Source organism: Pan paniscus, chromosome 18, assembly GCF_029289425.2.
Source record: "Pan paniscus chromosome 18, NHGRI_mPanPan1-v2.0_pri, whole genome shotgun sequence".
Lineage (NCBI taxonomy): Eukaryota > Metazoa > Chordata > Mammalia > Primates > Hominidae > Pan > Pan paniscus.
Window position 1 is genome coordinate 34,584,550 of NC_073267.2, and position 13,409 is coordinate 34,597,958.

Sequence of the window (13,409 nt, forward strand, 5' to 3'; positions counted from 1 at the left end):
AGTGCAATGGCATGATCTCGGCTCACTGCAACCTCCGCCTCCTGGGTTCAAGTGATTCTCCTGCCTCAGCCTCCTGAGTAGCTGGGATTACAGGTGCGCGCCACCACACCCAGTTAATTTTTGTATTTTTAGTAGAAACGGGGTTTCACCATGTTGGCTAGGATGGTCTCCAACTCCTGACCTCAGGTGATCCACCCGCCTTGGCCTCCCAAAGTGATGGGATTACAGGCATGAGCCACCATGCCTGGCCTATTTTCTAAATTTTTATTTCAACTTTGATGTTAGATTGGGGGGTACCTGTACAGATTTGTTACATGGGAATATTGCATGATGCTGAGGTTTTGGGTACAAATCCCACCATTATGGTAATGAACGCAGAACCCGATAGGTAATTTTTCAACCCATGCCCCTCCCTGCACTCTCTAGTGGTCCACAGTGTCTATTGTTTCCATCTTTGTGTCCATGTTTGCTCAGTGCTTACCTCCGACGTGTAAGTGAGAACATGTGGTATTTGATTTTCTGTTCCCTCGCTAATTTGCTTAGGATTATGGACTCCAGCTCCATCTATGTTACTGCAGAGGACATGATTTCATTCTCCTTATGGCTGCACAGTATTCCGTGGTGTATATGCACCATGTATATGTACATTTTCCTTATCCCACAGATGGGCATCTAGGTTGATTCCATGTCTTTGCTATTGTGAATAGCACAGCAATGAACATATGAGTGCATGTCTCTTTTTGGTAGAATGATTTATTTTTGGGAAAGGGGGGATATATCCACTAATGAGATTGCTTGCTCAAATGGTAGCTCTGTGTTTAAGTTTGTTGAGAACTTAAACTACTTTCCACAGTAACTGAACTAATTTACTTCCCCACCAACATTGTGTGAGTTCCTTTTTCTCTGCAGCCTCATCAGCATCTGCTGTTTTTGACTTTTTAATAATATTCACTCTGACTGGTGTGAGATGGTTTCTCATTTTGGTTTTGATTTGCATTTCTCTGATGACTAGTAATGCTGAGCATTTTTTCATACATTTTTTGGCCACTTGTATAATGTTCTTTTTATTTTACTTTTTTGTTAATGTTTTATTACTGAAACACCATATATATTATTTTGAGAAGTGTCTGTTGGTATCCTTTGCCCATTTTTTTTTTTTTTTTTGAGATGGAGTCTCACTCTGCTGCCCAGGCTGGAGTGCAGTGGCGTGATCTTGGCTCACTGCAACCTCTGCCTCCCAAGTTCAAGTTCAAGCAATTCTTCTGCATCAGCCGCTGGAGTAGCTGGGATTACAGGCATGCACCACCACGCTCGGCTAATTTTTGTATTTTTAGTGGAGACAGGGTTTCATCATGTTGGCCAGGCTGGTTTCGAACTCCTGACCTCAAGTGATCCACCCTCCTCGGCCTCCCAAGGTGCTGGGATTATGCACGTGAACTATCATGTCTGGATGTCAACAAGTGTTTATTGTGGGCTAGTTATGATAATAATAATTGTGATGTTATTATCATTATATCCCAGTTTTAATAGAGGTTACTGAAGCCTTTCTCAAAAGCACCAAGATTCTCTTGGCTTCCCCAGGAGATACGAGACATGTCTCTACCTTTGATCTTCTTCTAAGCCTCACTGGGGAGCAGTGTCCAAGCCCGAATTCCATCTAGGGCCACTGTGGTTCTCTATTACAGGGGCGCGGGGGATGTGGGTTTCCGAGATGGGGCTAGGACCCCTTGTAAGGAGAGGCCTCAGTTAACACGGAAGGGTCCACAGCATCGAGGGGCCCTTGGCATCTGGACGGGACATTTCTTCTTGTCTTGGGAATACACTTGTACACTGCAGGGCTTTTAGAAGCCCCTCTTCCTCTTCCCAGTACCCTTGGGGAAGGATAGGGACAGATGACCTGCCTGCCACAGAGGCCGTATATCAGGGAGAAGCTGGGTAAAAATATAGGGCTGGCTGGGTGTGGTGGTTCATGCCTGTAATCCCAGCACTTTGGGAGGCTGAGGCGGGTGGATCACCTTAGGTCAGGAGTTCGAGACCAGCCTGGCCATGGCCAACATGGAGAAACCCCATCTCTACTGAAAACACAAAAATTAGCTGGGTGTGGTGGCAGGCGCTTGTAATCCCAGCTACTTGGGAGGCTGAGGCATGAGAATCACTTGAACCCGGGAGGTGGAGGTTGCAGTGAGCCGAGATTGCACCATTGCACTCCAGCCTGGGCGACAAGAGCAAAACTCCGCCTCAAAAAGAAAAGAAAAGAAAAAAAAAAGGCCTTGAAACGCTGCCAGAGAGGGTGAGATAAGGTGTTTGAAACTAAAAGGTCAGGTGTTTCAGCAGACACCTTCCTTCAGCCAATGCCTTCCTCGAATTTGCTGTGTGCCAGGCAGGGTGCTGTGGTTATTTTCCATACATTCATTTGACATTCATCGAAGATTTACTAAGCCCCCATTATGTGTGATCAAAACCAGACATGAACCCTCGCCCTTGTGGGGTGTGCCTTGCTGGATGTTCTCCTGTGCCTGGTGTTTCCCACTCTCACCTGCACCTGCATGCGTGGAGGCTCCCAGCCAGGTGCACGCTCTGAGCTCGTGTGCTGGGGTGTGCCCCAGGCTCTCATACCCCTTGGCAGGGGACCCACAGGCAGGGCTCATCTACTCTAGGCATGTGTGGTCCACAGCTTGGCCACACATGGCAGGTGTGATCCACAGCTTGGCCACACATGGCAGGTGTGACTCTGTGGGTTAGGGCACAGGGAGTGCCAGGTTGGGGCATTTCTGGGGGAGGCCAAGGTGGGAGGATTGCTTGAGGTCAGGAGTTCAGGATCAGCCTGGGCAATATAGTGAGACCCTAGCTCTACAAAAAATTGGCAGAGGAGGAATGAGGCTTCAGAGTAGGCGTGGTGGGCTGGTGTTTGGACTATGCCAGCTGGAGGACAGGTGCCGGAAGAGTGAAGCAGTGAGGCAGTGGTGAGACTGGCCACCTGTGTGATGGTCCTAGCTGCCCACCAGGTCTCCAGGCTTGTGCCCAAAAAGGGCTCAGGAGGTGTTAAACTGAGACCTCATGAAGAGTCTGCTGTGGGCCCTCCCTCCCCTCCAAGCCCCAGGCCCGGAAAAGCCAAGGAAATGGGAAAAAAGGGCCCCCGGGGAGGTATGTGGGGGACTGGGAAGGGGCAATGCTCAGTAGCATTTGGTCAACAGCGTCAGCCTGGGCCACCCCAACTCTGTGCTGTGTCCCACAGAGCCCTGGCATCCTACATCCCCACAAAGGGATGGAAGGAAAGCGGAGGGGCAGGCCATGGCCCATGCTCTCCTGCAGTCAGTGGCAGAGCTCTCTGATCCGTTCATTGTACCAACTACCCGGCCCCACTGGCAGCCTCCTCTGCAGGCAGCTATGAGCTCTTTGCACTCATTTTTTTTTTTTTTTAAAGCCCAGGTCTTGCTCTGTTGCTCAGGCTGGAGTGCAGTGGTGTGATCACAGCTCACAGCAGCCTTGAACTCCTCTTGGGCTCAAGCGAGCCTCCCACCTCAGCCTCCCAAGTAGTTGAGACTACAGATGTGTGCCACCATGCCTGGCTAATTTAAAAAATTGTTTTGGAGAGATGGGGTCTTGCTATGTTGCCCAGGCTGATCTTGAATCCTGGCCTCAAGTGATCCTCCCACCTCAACCTCCCAAAGTGCTGGGATTGCAGGTGTGAGCCACTGCACTCAGCCAATTAGCACTTGTTTGAAGCCCAGCCCTGCTTTTCTAGACTCTCTCTCTTTTTTTTTTTTGAGACCAAGTCTCACTGTGTTGCCCAGGCTGGAGTGCAGTGGTACCATCTCTGCTCACTGCAACCTCTGCCTCCTGGCTCCAAGCAATTCTCGTGCCTCAGCCTCCCAAGTAGCTGGGATTACAGGCACCCACCACCACACCTGGCTAATTTTTGTATTTTTAGTAGAGACGGTGTTTCTCCATGTTGGCCAGGCTGGTCTTGAACTCCCGACCTCAGGTGATCTGCCTGTCTCAGCCTGTCAAAGTGCTGGGATTATAGGCGTGAGCACTGTGCCTGGCCTCTAAACTTTCTCTCTCTGTTTTTTTTTTTTGAGAGAGAGAGTCTTGCTCTGTCATTCAGTGGCGTGATCTTGGCTCACTGCAACCTCTGTCCCCCGGGCTCAAACAATTCTCCTGTCTCAGCCTCCCAAGTAGTTGGGATTACAGGTGCACACCATCATGCCCGGCTAATTTTTGTATTTTTAGTAGAGACAGGGTTTCACCATGTTGGCCAGGGTGATCTCGAACTCCTGATCTCAGGTGATCCGCCCATCTCAGCATCTCAAAGTGCTGGGATTACAGGCCTGAGCCACCGCGCCTGGCCTCTAAACTCTCTTATAACCTAATTCAGCCACAGCCCTCATTCCAGGACATTCCAAGGCGCCACCGACCACCTGTCCTCTCATGCTCTAGCCAATGCCTTCTGCAGATGCCCCATGGTAGTTCACATCCACTTATGCGTCTTCTCTCTCCAGCCACGAACAATTCACCAAATACCTCAACTTCTCAGAGTCTGAGGAGAAGGAAAGCCATGTGGCCATGCACAGATACCAGGCAGGTGGTGGAGATGCAGGAGACTGGGCTGGGGTGGGAGGCTGGGAGCCGGAGACTGGGGAGGGATTTGGGCTTTGGCGTGGGCTCTGCCCTCAGTGCCCTCTGTGCAGGTCAATAACCTGGGACAGAGGGACCTGCCTGTCAGCATCAACTTCTGGGTGCCTGTGGAGCTGAACCAGGAGGCTGTGTGGATGGATGTGGAGGTCTCCCACCCTCAGGTACCAAAGGACTGCATGTGGCTCCTCCACGAATGCCCTTTCTACCTGGATTCCTTGTGCCCCATGTGGGTCCCTGATGTCCCAGCTGAGACACTTGTTCTCTGCATTTTCCCCCAGAACCCATCCCTTCGGTGCTCCTCAGAGAAAATCGCACCCCCAGCATCTGACTTCCTGGCGCACATTCAGAAGAATCCTGTGCTGGTGAGGAGGGCTCTGGGCTGGCCCTCACTGTAGGCCCCACATCAGAGGAATTCAACCCAGGAGTTCATGTTCCACATCCATCCTGCTGAAGTACCCTCTTGCATTCGGATATGGCCGCTGCCCTCAAATCACACCGTGTAATGCTGCCTCCCACCTTCACACTCATCTTTCTCAGCCCCATGCTATTTATCTGCCCCCAGGACTGCTCCATTGCTGGCTGCCTGCGGTTCCGCTGTGACGTCCCCTCCTTCAGCGTCCAGGAGGAGCTGGATTTCACCCTGAAGGGCAACCTCAGCTTTGGCTGGGTCCGCCAGGTGTGTGGGCGCAACGACAGAGCCCCTGCCCCAGACTCAGGCGGGACCTGGCATGTCTGTGCCCATCTGCAAGCCAGGGCACCCCCAGAGCTCTGAGCCTCCCCCAGAGCCAGTTCCACAGGTTTCCCCCAACCCCTTTGCAGACATTGCAGAAGAAGGTGTCGGTCGTGAGTGTGGCTGAAATTACGTTCGACACATCCGTGTACTCCCAGCTTCCAGGACAGGAGGCATTTATGAGAGCTCAGGTAGAGACCATGTGGAGGGCAGCGACCAGGCTGGAAAGAGGGCCCCTAGGGCTACATCTGTGGTGCTGGGTGGGGGGTTTGCAAGCCTTGGGGGAGGAGGGCGAAGGCCTCTGGGCAGGACAGCTGTCCCTAAGGGCACGGGTGCTGCTGTGTCTCACCTCTTGGAGCAGGGCCTGGGGAAGGAGGGGAGGGAGTTAAAAGTTGGGGAGCCTGGGAGGAGTCTGGGATAGTAGGAGGATGGGAGTGCTCTGACAGGGTCACTTCCACTTCAGACGACAACGGTGCTGGAGAAGTACAAGGTCCACAACCCCACCCCCCTCATCGTAGGCAGCTCCATTGGGGGTCTGTTGCTGCTGGCACTCATCACAGCGGTACTGTACAAAGTGAGTGTTTTATGCCACTCTTGACACCACCAGCATCTGGTACCGCTCTTTTTGCAGAGTGAGAAGGAGCTCACTTTGAAGGCAGAGGCACATTCTTACTGGGTCACTTCATATGAGAAACTGCCTCCCACCCGCAATGTCACCTGTCCCCAGTGGCCCCCTGCTTTGTGATTCCCAGGCTTCCTCTAATCTTTCTCCCTTTCTTTCCTGCTCTTCTCCATCATTCTACGTGTTTCCCTTGACAGCAGATTATCATATAAAAGCACAGACCTGGATTTGAATGTCGACATCACCACGGGTTCTTTTTGTCTTTGACCATAGGCCAGTGTCTGCTCCACTCTGGGCCTTGATTTCTCAATGTGAAGGTGATTCTACCCCAGCTCATAGAATTTTGGCTAAATCTAGGCTGGGCATGGTGGCTCATGGCTGTAATCCCAGCAGTTTGGGAGATCGAGGCAGGTGGATCACTTGAAGTCAGGAGTTAAGAGACCAGCCTGGCCTACCTGGTGAAACCCCGTCTCTACTAAAAATACAAAAATTAGTTGGGCATGGTGGCAGGTGGCTGTAATCCCAGATACTGAGGAGGCTGAGGCAGGAGAATTGCTTGAACCCAGGAGGTGGAGGTTGCAGTGAGCCGAGATCACACCACTGCACTCCAGCCTGGGCAACAGAGTGAGACTCCATCTCAAAAAGAAAATAATTTTGGCTAAATCTAGATGACATGATGCATATAAAGTTCCCAGTGCAGTGCTTTGAACCTAGCAAGGATTTCAGAAATAGTGACCCCTCTCCCTCAGTCATCTCTTTTCCTCTCTTCCACTGAATGGACTTCCTGAGTTTCTTCTTCGCCCTCCCCCCCAGGTTGGCTTCTTCAAGCGTCAGTACAAGGAAATGATGGAGGAGGCAAATGGACAAATTGCCCCAGAAAACGGGACACAGACCCCCAGCCCGCCCAGTGAGAAATGATCCCCTCTTTGCCTTGGACTTCTTCTCCCCGGCGAGTTTTCCCCACTTACTTACCCTCACCTGTCAGGCCTGACGGGGAGGAACCACTGCACCACCGAGAGAGGCTGGGATGAGCCTGCTTCCTGTCTTTGGGAGAAAACGTCTTGCTTGGGAAGGGGCCTTTGTCTTGTCAAGGTTCCAACTGGAAACCATTAGGACAGGGTCCCTGCTGTGTTCCCCACAGGACTTGACTTGCAATTTCTACCTAGAAATACATGGACAATACCCCCAGGCCTCAGTCTCCCTTCTCCCGTGAGGCACGAATGATCTTTCTTTTCTTTCTTTTTTTTTCTTTTCTTTTTTTTTTTTTTTTGAGACGGAGTCTCGCTCTGTCACCCAGGCTGGAGTGCAATGGTGTGATCTCGGCTCACTGCAACCTCCGCCTCCTGGGTTCAAGTAATTCTGCTGTCTCAGCCTCCTGAGTAGCTGGGACTACAGGCACACGCCACCTCGCCCGGCCCGATCTTTCTAAAATACAGTTCTGAATATGCTGCTCATCCCCACCTGTCTTCAACAGCTCCCCATTACCCTCAGGACAATGTCTGAACTCTCCAGCTTTGCGTGAGAAGTCCCCTTCCATCCCAGAGGGTGGGCTTCAGGGCACACAGCATGAGAGGCTCTGTGCCCCCATCACCCTCGTTTCCAGTGAATTAGTGTCATGTCAGCATCAGCTCAGGGCTTCATCGTGGGGCTCTCAGTTCCGATTTCCCAGGCTGAATTGGGAGTGAGATGCCTGCATGCTGGGTTCTGCACAGTTGGCCTCCCGCGTTGGGCAACATTGCTGGCTGGAAGGGAGGAGCGCCCTCTAGGGAGGGACACGGCCCCGGTGTGGCTCCAGCTCACCCAGCCCCAGGGGCAGAAGAGACCCAACCACTTCTATTTTTTGAGGCTATGAATATAGTACCTGAAAAAATGCCAAGACATGATTATTTTTTTAAAAAGCGTACTTTAAATGTTTGTGTTAATAAATTAAAACATGCACAAAAAGATGCATCTACCGCTCTTGGGAAATATGTCAAAGGTCTAAAAAAAAAAAAAAAGCCTTCTGTGGATATGAGTCCTGAAGGATGACACCCATGGGGTCCCTTTACCACGGTGGACCCTGGCCAGCCCTGAGGCCTGGGGCCAGGACAAGAAGTTAACCAGAGTAGGGTTGTGAATATCCCTCTCTTGGAAGTAACCTGACCTCTTAATCTGCTCACTCCACTCTCAGGGCTGGTGCCGATGGTAAGCTGGTGGAGCTGTCGGGTGGAGGGGGCATAGAATAGAGAAGGGACAACCTCCAGTGGCTACTTTTCCACCTGGAAAGGTCTCTGGAGTGACCAATACTCACAAGCGTTTCCTACAAGTCCTAGGATGTGTTGAAGGGCACACTGTCTGCATATAGTGAGTGATTGAAGAGCTCCCACATTGAGAGCTGCTGCCCACAATAAGGTCATTCTTGTTATTATGCCACCACCCTGGCATAAAGTTCATCATGGTGCTTGGCACTGAGCTGGGGGCCTCACAGGACAAGCCATTCCTGACCTCGGAGTGATGCCACTGCAGCTATCACCAGCAAGGGACCCGGGCCGTGTGGATGTTTCAATTAGAAAAACAGAAGGGAGGCAGTTGAGTGATTTGAAGGGAAGATGGAAAGTGGCCCTTTACCTCCAGCCAAAAATGTCTGTCCTATACATCAGCAGAGGGTCCAAAATCCCTGTGGATTTTGAAGCTTTTGAGTCCCCAGGATGACTAATTATTATGCAGTTTCCTCAGAAAGGGAATCAGAAGATAAGGCTTTGTAAGAATTCAGCCCTAATGGCTGGGCACAGTGGCTCATGCTTGTAATCCCAGCACTTTGGGAGGCCGAGGCAGGAGGATTGTTTGTGCTCAGAAATTTGAGACCACCCTGGGTAATATATTGAAAGCTTGTGTCTACAAAAAAATTTAAAAATTACCCAGGCATGGTGGCATGTGCCTGTAGTCCCAGCTACTTGGTAGGCTGAAGCAGGAGGATCACTTGAGCCTGGGAGGTTGAGGATACAGTGAGCTGTGATTTGGACCACCACACTCCAGCCTGGGAAACAGAGCAAGATCATGTCTCAGAAAAAAAAAAAAATTGACCGTAGAGTGGTGTTTCTCAGAATGTGTTCCACGAACCACTGGTGGTCAGTGATGGTCTTCTAAGTGGAAGGTTTTAGAGAAAAAGAGCAAGAAACCCATACATCTCAAACATTTGAAACTAGTGATTTGCACAGAAATAGTGTTGTGGCCTTAATAATTGTGTGGCACACGGACTCCAGGGACTACAGTGGGCTCTTGTCTAAATTCAGGCAACAAGTTGTTATTTTCTATTTTATTTTATTATTATTATTTTTTGAGACAGTCTCACTTTGTCGCCCGGGCTGGAGTGTAGTGGCACGATCTCGGCTCAACGCAACCTCTGTCTCCTGGGTTCAAGTGATCCCTCTGCCTCAGCCTCCCAAGTTAGCTGGGAGTACAGGGGCGTACCACCATGCCCATTTTTATTTATTTATTTTTGAGACAGAGTCTCTCTCTGTCACCCAGGCTGGAGTGCAATGGCATGATCTTGGCTCACTGCAACCTCCACCTCCCAGGTTCAAGTTCAAGTGATTCTCCTGCCTCAGCCTCTTGAGTAGCTGGGATTACAGGCGCGCACCACCACGCCCAGCTAATTTTTGTATTTTTAGTATAGACGGGGGTTTCACCATGTTGGTCAGGCTGGTCTCGAACCCCTGACCTCATGATCTGCCTGCCTCAGGTAAAGCAATAGAGATTTCTTAGAACAACTGCTACATGTAGCTTTCCTATTCAAAAGTGATTAGTGTTGTCACCGAATACAGAGGAGACAGCAAAACTACAGTGACATAAATTAAAGGTGCTTTTTAAAGTAGCAAAAGTAGGTACAAGTCACATAATTTCCAAGAAGCTTGTAGAAACGGCAGTAGAGTTCATACCTGTATTGAAAGGTTGCTTTTGGCTGCAAATAATAGAAAAAAACAAAAGCATGTAAGAGCAGGCAGAAGACCTTTACTCTGCAAGAGGTTCAGGTGCTGGTTAGTGTTTAATGCAGAGTCTCAGCATTGACAGATTCTTTCTGATCTTCCAATTGATCATCCTTGGGGGGGGCGGTTTAGTTCTTTCCCACTGACTAGGATTGGGTCAAATTCCATCCCCTTGGTTGCATGCAGTGCTGAGAAGGTGAACATGTGCTTTTCACAGGCTTAATAAAAAGAGGTAGCTCCAGCCAGGTGCAGTGACTCATGCCTATAATCTCAGCACTTTGGGAGGCCGAGGTGGGTAGGTCACCTGAGGTCAGGAGATTGAGACCAGCCTGACCAACATGGCAAAACTGTCTCTACCGAAAATACAAAAATTAGCTGGGCATGGTGGCAGGTGCCTGTAATCCCAGCTACTTGGGAGGCTGAGGCAGGAGAATCGCTTGAACCTGAGAGGTGGAAGTTACAGTGAGCTGAGGTCATGCCACTGCACTCCAGCCTGGGGGACAGAGTGGAACTCTGTCTCAAAAAAAAAAAAAAAAAAGAAAAAGAAAAAGAAAAAAAAAGGAGGGGTAGCTCCACCAGCCAGGAAGGTGGCAGCGCTGCTGGCTGTTGGATAGGCTACCTACAGTGTCTGGCAAATACTATGCTTGAAGACTATGCTGTGAGCAAGATTCCTTTGTGAAGGAACAGCTTGGACATTGTGTATGTCAGAGGTATACAGCAGAATAGCACTGACTAATGCTTGTGTGGGAGAGCAAGCATGTCACCTCATACTTGGAATAAGTCACTGCCACACAAAGTCTGAATCAGCTTTCGTCTTTGTGCAACACATGTATGTGGGAGCTTTTCAGCTGCTGAAACCTCTAGTGACAGAAAAGGAGGTTTTGTTGTTCGTTTGTAATTAATGTTAATCCTATGAGTGGTGGGAGAGATAGTGAGGTAGGAGATCAGCAGGACTTGTTTTCTGGTCACAACCCAGCTAATCAGAGCATGATCTGGTCAAGATGGGATGCACTAAAAAAACAGCCCAAACCAGCAGATGGCCAGGAAAGCAAACTCTCATTACCCTCGCCACTTATTAGCATAAAGACACTCCCACCGGTGCCATGACAGTTTACAAATGCCATGGCAACACACCATAGCAACGGTCAGCAAGTTACCTCATATGGTTCTGGAAACTCCCCACACCTTTTCCAGATAGTTCTGAATAACCCACCCCTTAATTTGCATGTAATTAAAAGTCGGTATAAGTACAGTTAGCCAGCAGCCCACTGGCTGCTACTGTGGGCTCACTGCCTATGGGTTGTCCTGCTCTGCAAGGAACAGCCACCTTGCTGCCACTGCTGCTTCAATAAACCTGCTTTCTTCCACCACAGGCTCGCTCTTCAGTTCTTTCCTGAGCAAAGCTAAGAACCCTCCCTGGCTAAGCCCCAATTTTGGAGCTTGCCTGCCCTGCATCAGTAGAATGGGCTAACTACTTATGGTGCACTCAGGCTAAAGAGGCTGATGCTTGCAGGGCAGTATTCACAGAGCACACGGTAGTTCGTGGGATGCCTCTCACCCTTGACTCAGTGCTTAAGAAAGGAGGGAAAATGGTGAACATGATCAAATCATGGCCATTGCCTATTCACCTTTTCAGTGTTGTATGGAGGAATAGGCAAGTAGGAGATTGCTTTTCACATTAATGTCAAAGAGAAAGATAGTTACTTGGAACTTAAAAAAATTAATTGTGATAAAATATACATAACATAAAATTTACCATCTTAACCATTTTTAAGTATAGCCAATCTCAAGAGCTCTTTCTATCTTGTAAAACTGAAACCCTATACCCATTAAACAACTCCCAATTCTCCCCTTTCCCTAACTCCTGGCAACCACAATTCTTTCTGTCTCTATGAATTTGACTGCTTTGGCATGTCATAGAAATAGACTCATACAGCGTTTGTCTTTTTGCGACTGGCATATTTTGCTTAGCATAGTGTCCTCAAGGTTCACCCATGTGGTAGCATGTGTCAGAATTCCCCTCCTTTTGAAGGCTGAATAATATTCCATTGTGTGTATATACCACGTTTTGTTTATCCATTTGCCCATCAATGGGCATTTGGGTTGCTTTTTTTGGCTCTCGTGAATGATGAATATGGGCGCACAAATATCTCTTCAAGACCATGCTTTCAATTCTCTTGGGTATACACCCAGAAGTGGAATTGCTGAATCATATGGTAATTTTTTTTTTGAGACAGAATCTTGCTCTGTTGCCCAGGCTGGAGTGCAGTGGCACAATCAGAGCTCACCGCAGCCTTGGTCTTCTGGGCTCAAGCAATCCTCTTGCTTCAGCCTTCCGAGCTTCTGGGACTAAAGGTGTGTGCCATCATGCCTGGCTAATGTTTTAAAAACGTTGCCAGGCATGGTGGCTCGTGCTTGTAATCCTAGCACTTTGGGAAGCTGAGGCAGGTGGATCCCCTGAGGTCAGGAGTTTGAGACCAGCCTTGCCAACATGGTGAAATCCCGCCTGTACTAAAAATACAAAAATTAGCTGGGTGTGGTGGCATGTGCCTGTAGTTCCAGCTACAGGCAGGAGAATTGCTGGAACCTGGGTGGCAGAGGCTGCAGTGAGCCGAGATTGCACCACTGCACTCCAGCCTGAGTGACAGAGTGAGACTCTGTCTCAAAAAAAAAAAAAAAAAAAAATTTTAGAGATGGTGTCTCACCGTGTTACCCAGGCTGGTCTTGAACTCCTGCCCTAAAGTGATCCTCCTGCTTCTGCCTCCCAAAGTGCTGGGATTACAGGCATGAGCCACCATGCCTGGCCTAGCTAAATTGTCTTTAATGTCGCATGTCTGCAAAAAACACATCTATAAAGCTAGAAAAGTTGAGCATCCAACTTTTTATGATTTAACTCTCATGACCTGGCAATTTTTGTAGCAAGGAGCCTGGGCTGGTGGTTTTAGGAGAACTGAGTGAAAAAAAGAAATACATTAACTAGATTGGATGCAAAGTGCCTGCTGGTCATGGGTGTTTTCTGCTGGCCCCTGTTCATCTGTGCCTGTTAGCCCACCCATGGGTGAGTGGGACAAAGTGGCCAAACTGATTCTTAAGAGAGGCATACATACAGAATCCAAGTTAGTCATGATTTCGTTTCTAGTCTGAGTGAATGTGTGTCCAGAATATTTTATAAACTTTATCAGCTCAGAGGGGAAAACCTGTCTCCACACTACGTGGTTTATACAAAGCTGTCAGGAACTCAGCATGATGAAGAAATGCACAAAACAAGTGTGAACAGATAAGTAAAAGGATCTACTGAAAATCTTCAGGGTAGTATATTGTGTGACATGACCAAGAATTTGAAGTCAACATCTGTATTTGTGCCCTCTGGACAAGGGTATTATCCCTGATGATATAAAAATTAATTTTGGGCTGGGTGTGGTGGCTCATGCCTGTAATCCCAGCACTTTGGGAG

At 49.1% G+C, this 13,409-nt stretch overlaps 2 protein-coding genes across 3 annotated transcripts in view; both read left to right on the plus strand.

Annotated features, from left to right (window-relative positions):
• The window catches only part of ITGAX (integrin subunit alpha X), a 30,213-nt gene extending 22,277 nt beyond the window's left edge, over positions 1–7,936 (plus strand). The window contains exons 24-30 of one of the 2 annotated variants that reach the window (XM_008959647.4): positions 4,503–4,581; positions 4,692–4,799; positions 4,917–5,000; positions 5,201–5,314; positions 5,458–5,559; positions 5,832–5,942; positions 6,804–7,936. In XM_008959647.4, coding sequence (XP_008957895.4) covers positions 4,503–4,581; positions 4,692–4,799; positions 4,917–5,000; positions 5,201–5,314; positions 5,458–5,559; positions 5,832–5,942; positions 6,804–6,908 — 703 coding nt within the window. In that variant the 3' untranslated portion in view covers positions 6,909–7,936. Of the gene's footprint in view, positions 1–4,502; positions 4,582–4,691; positions 4,800–4,916; positions 5,007–5,200; positions 5,315–5,457; positions 5,560–5,831; positions 5,943–6,803 lie in introns of those variants that run through there. The other variant, XM_055099186.2, reaches the window with a different exon arrangement.
• The window catches only part of ITGAD (integrin subunit alpha D), a 43,198-nt gene continuing 37,394 nt past the window's right edge, over positions 7,606–13,409 (plus strand). The window contains exon 1 of the mRNA XM_057299982.2: positions 7,606–7,671. Within this exon, the coding sequence (XP_057155965.2) occupies positions 7,606–7,671 (66 nt within the window). The remainder of the gene's footprint in view (positions 7,672–13,409) is intronic.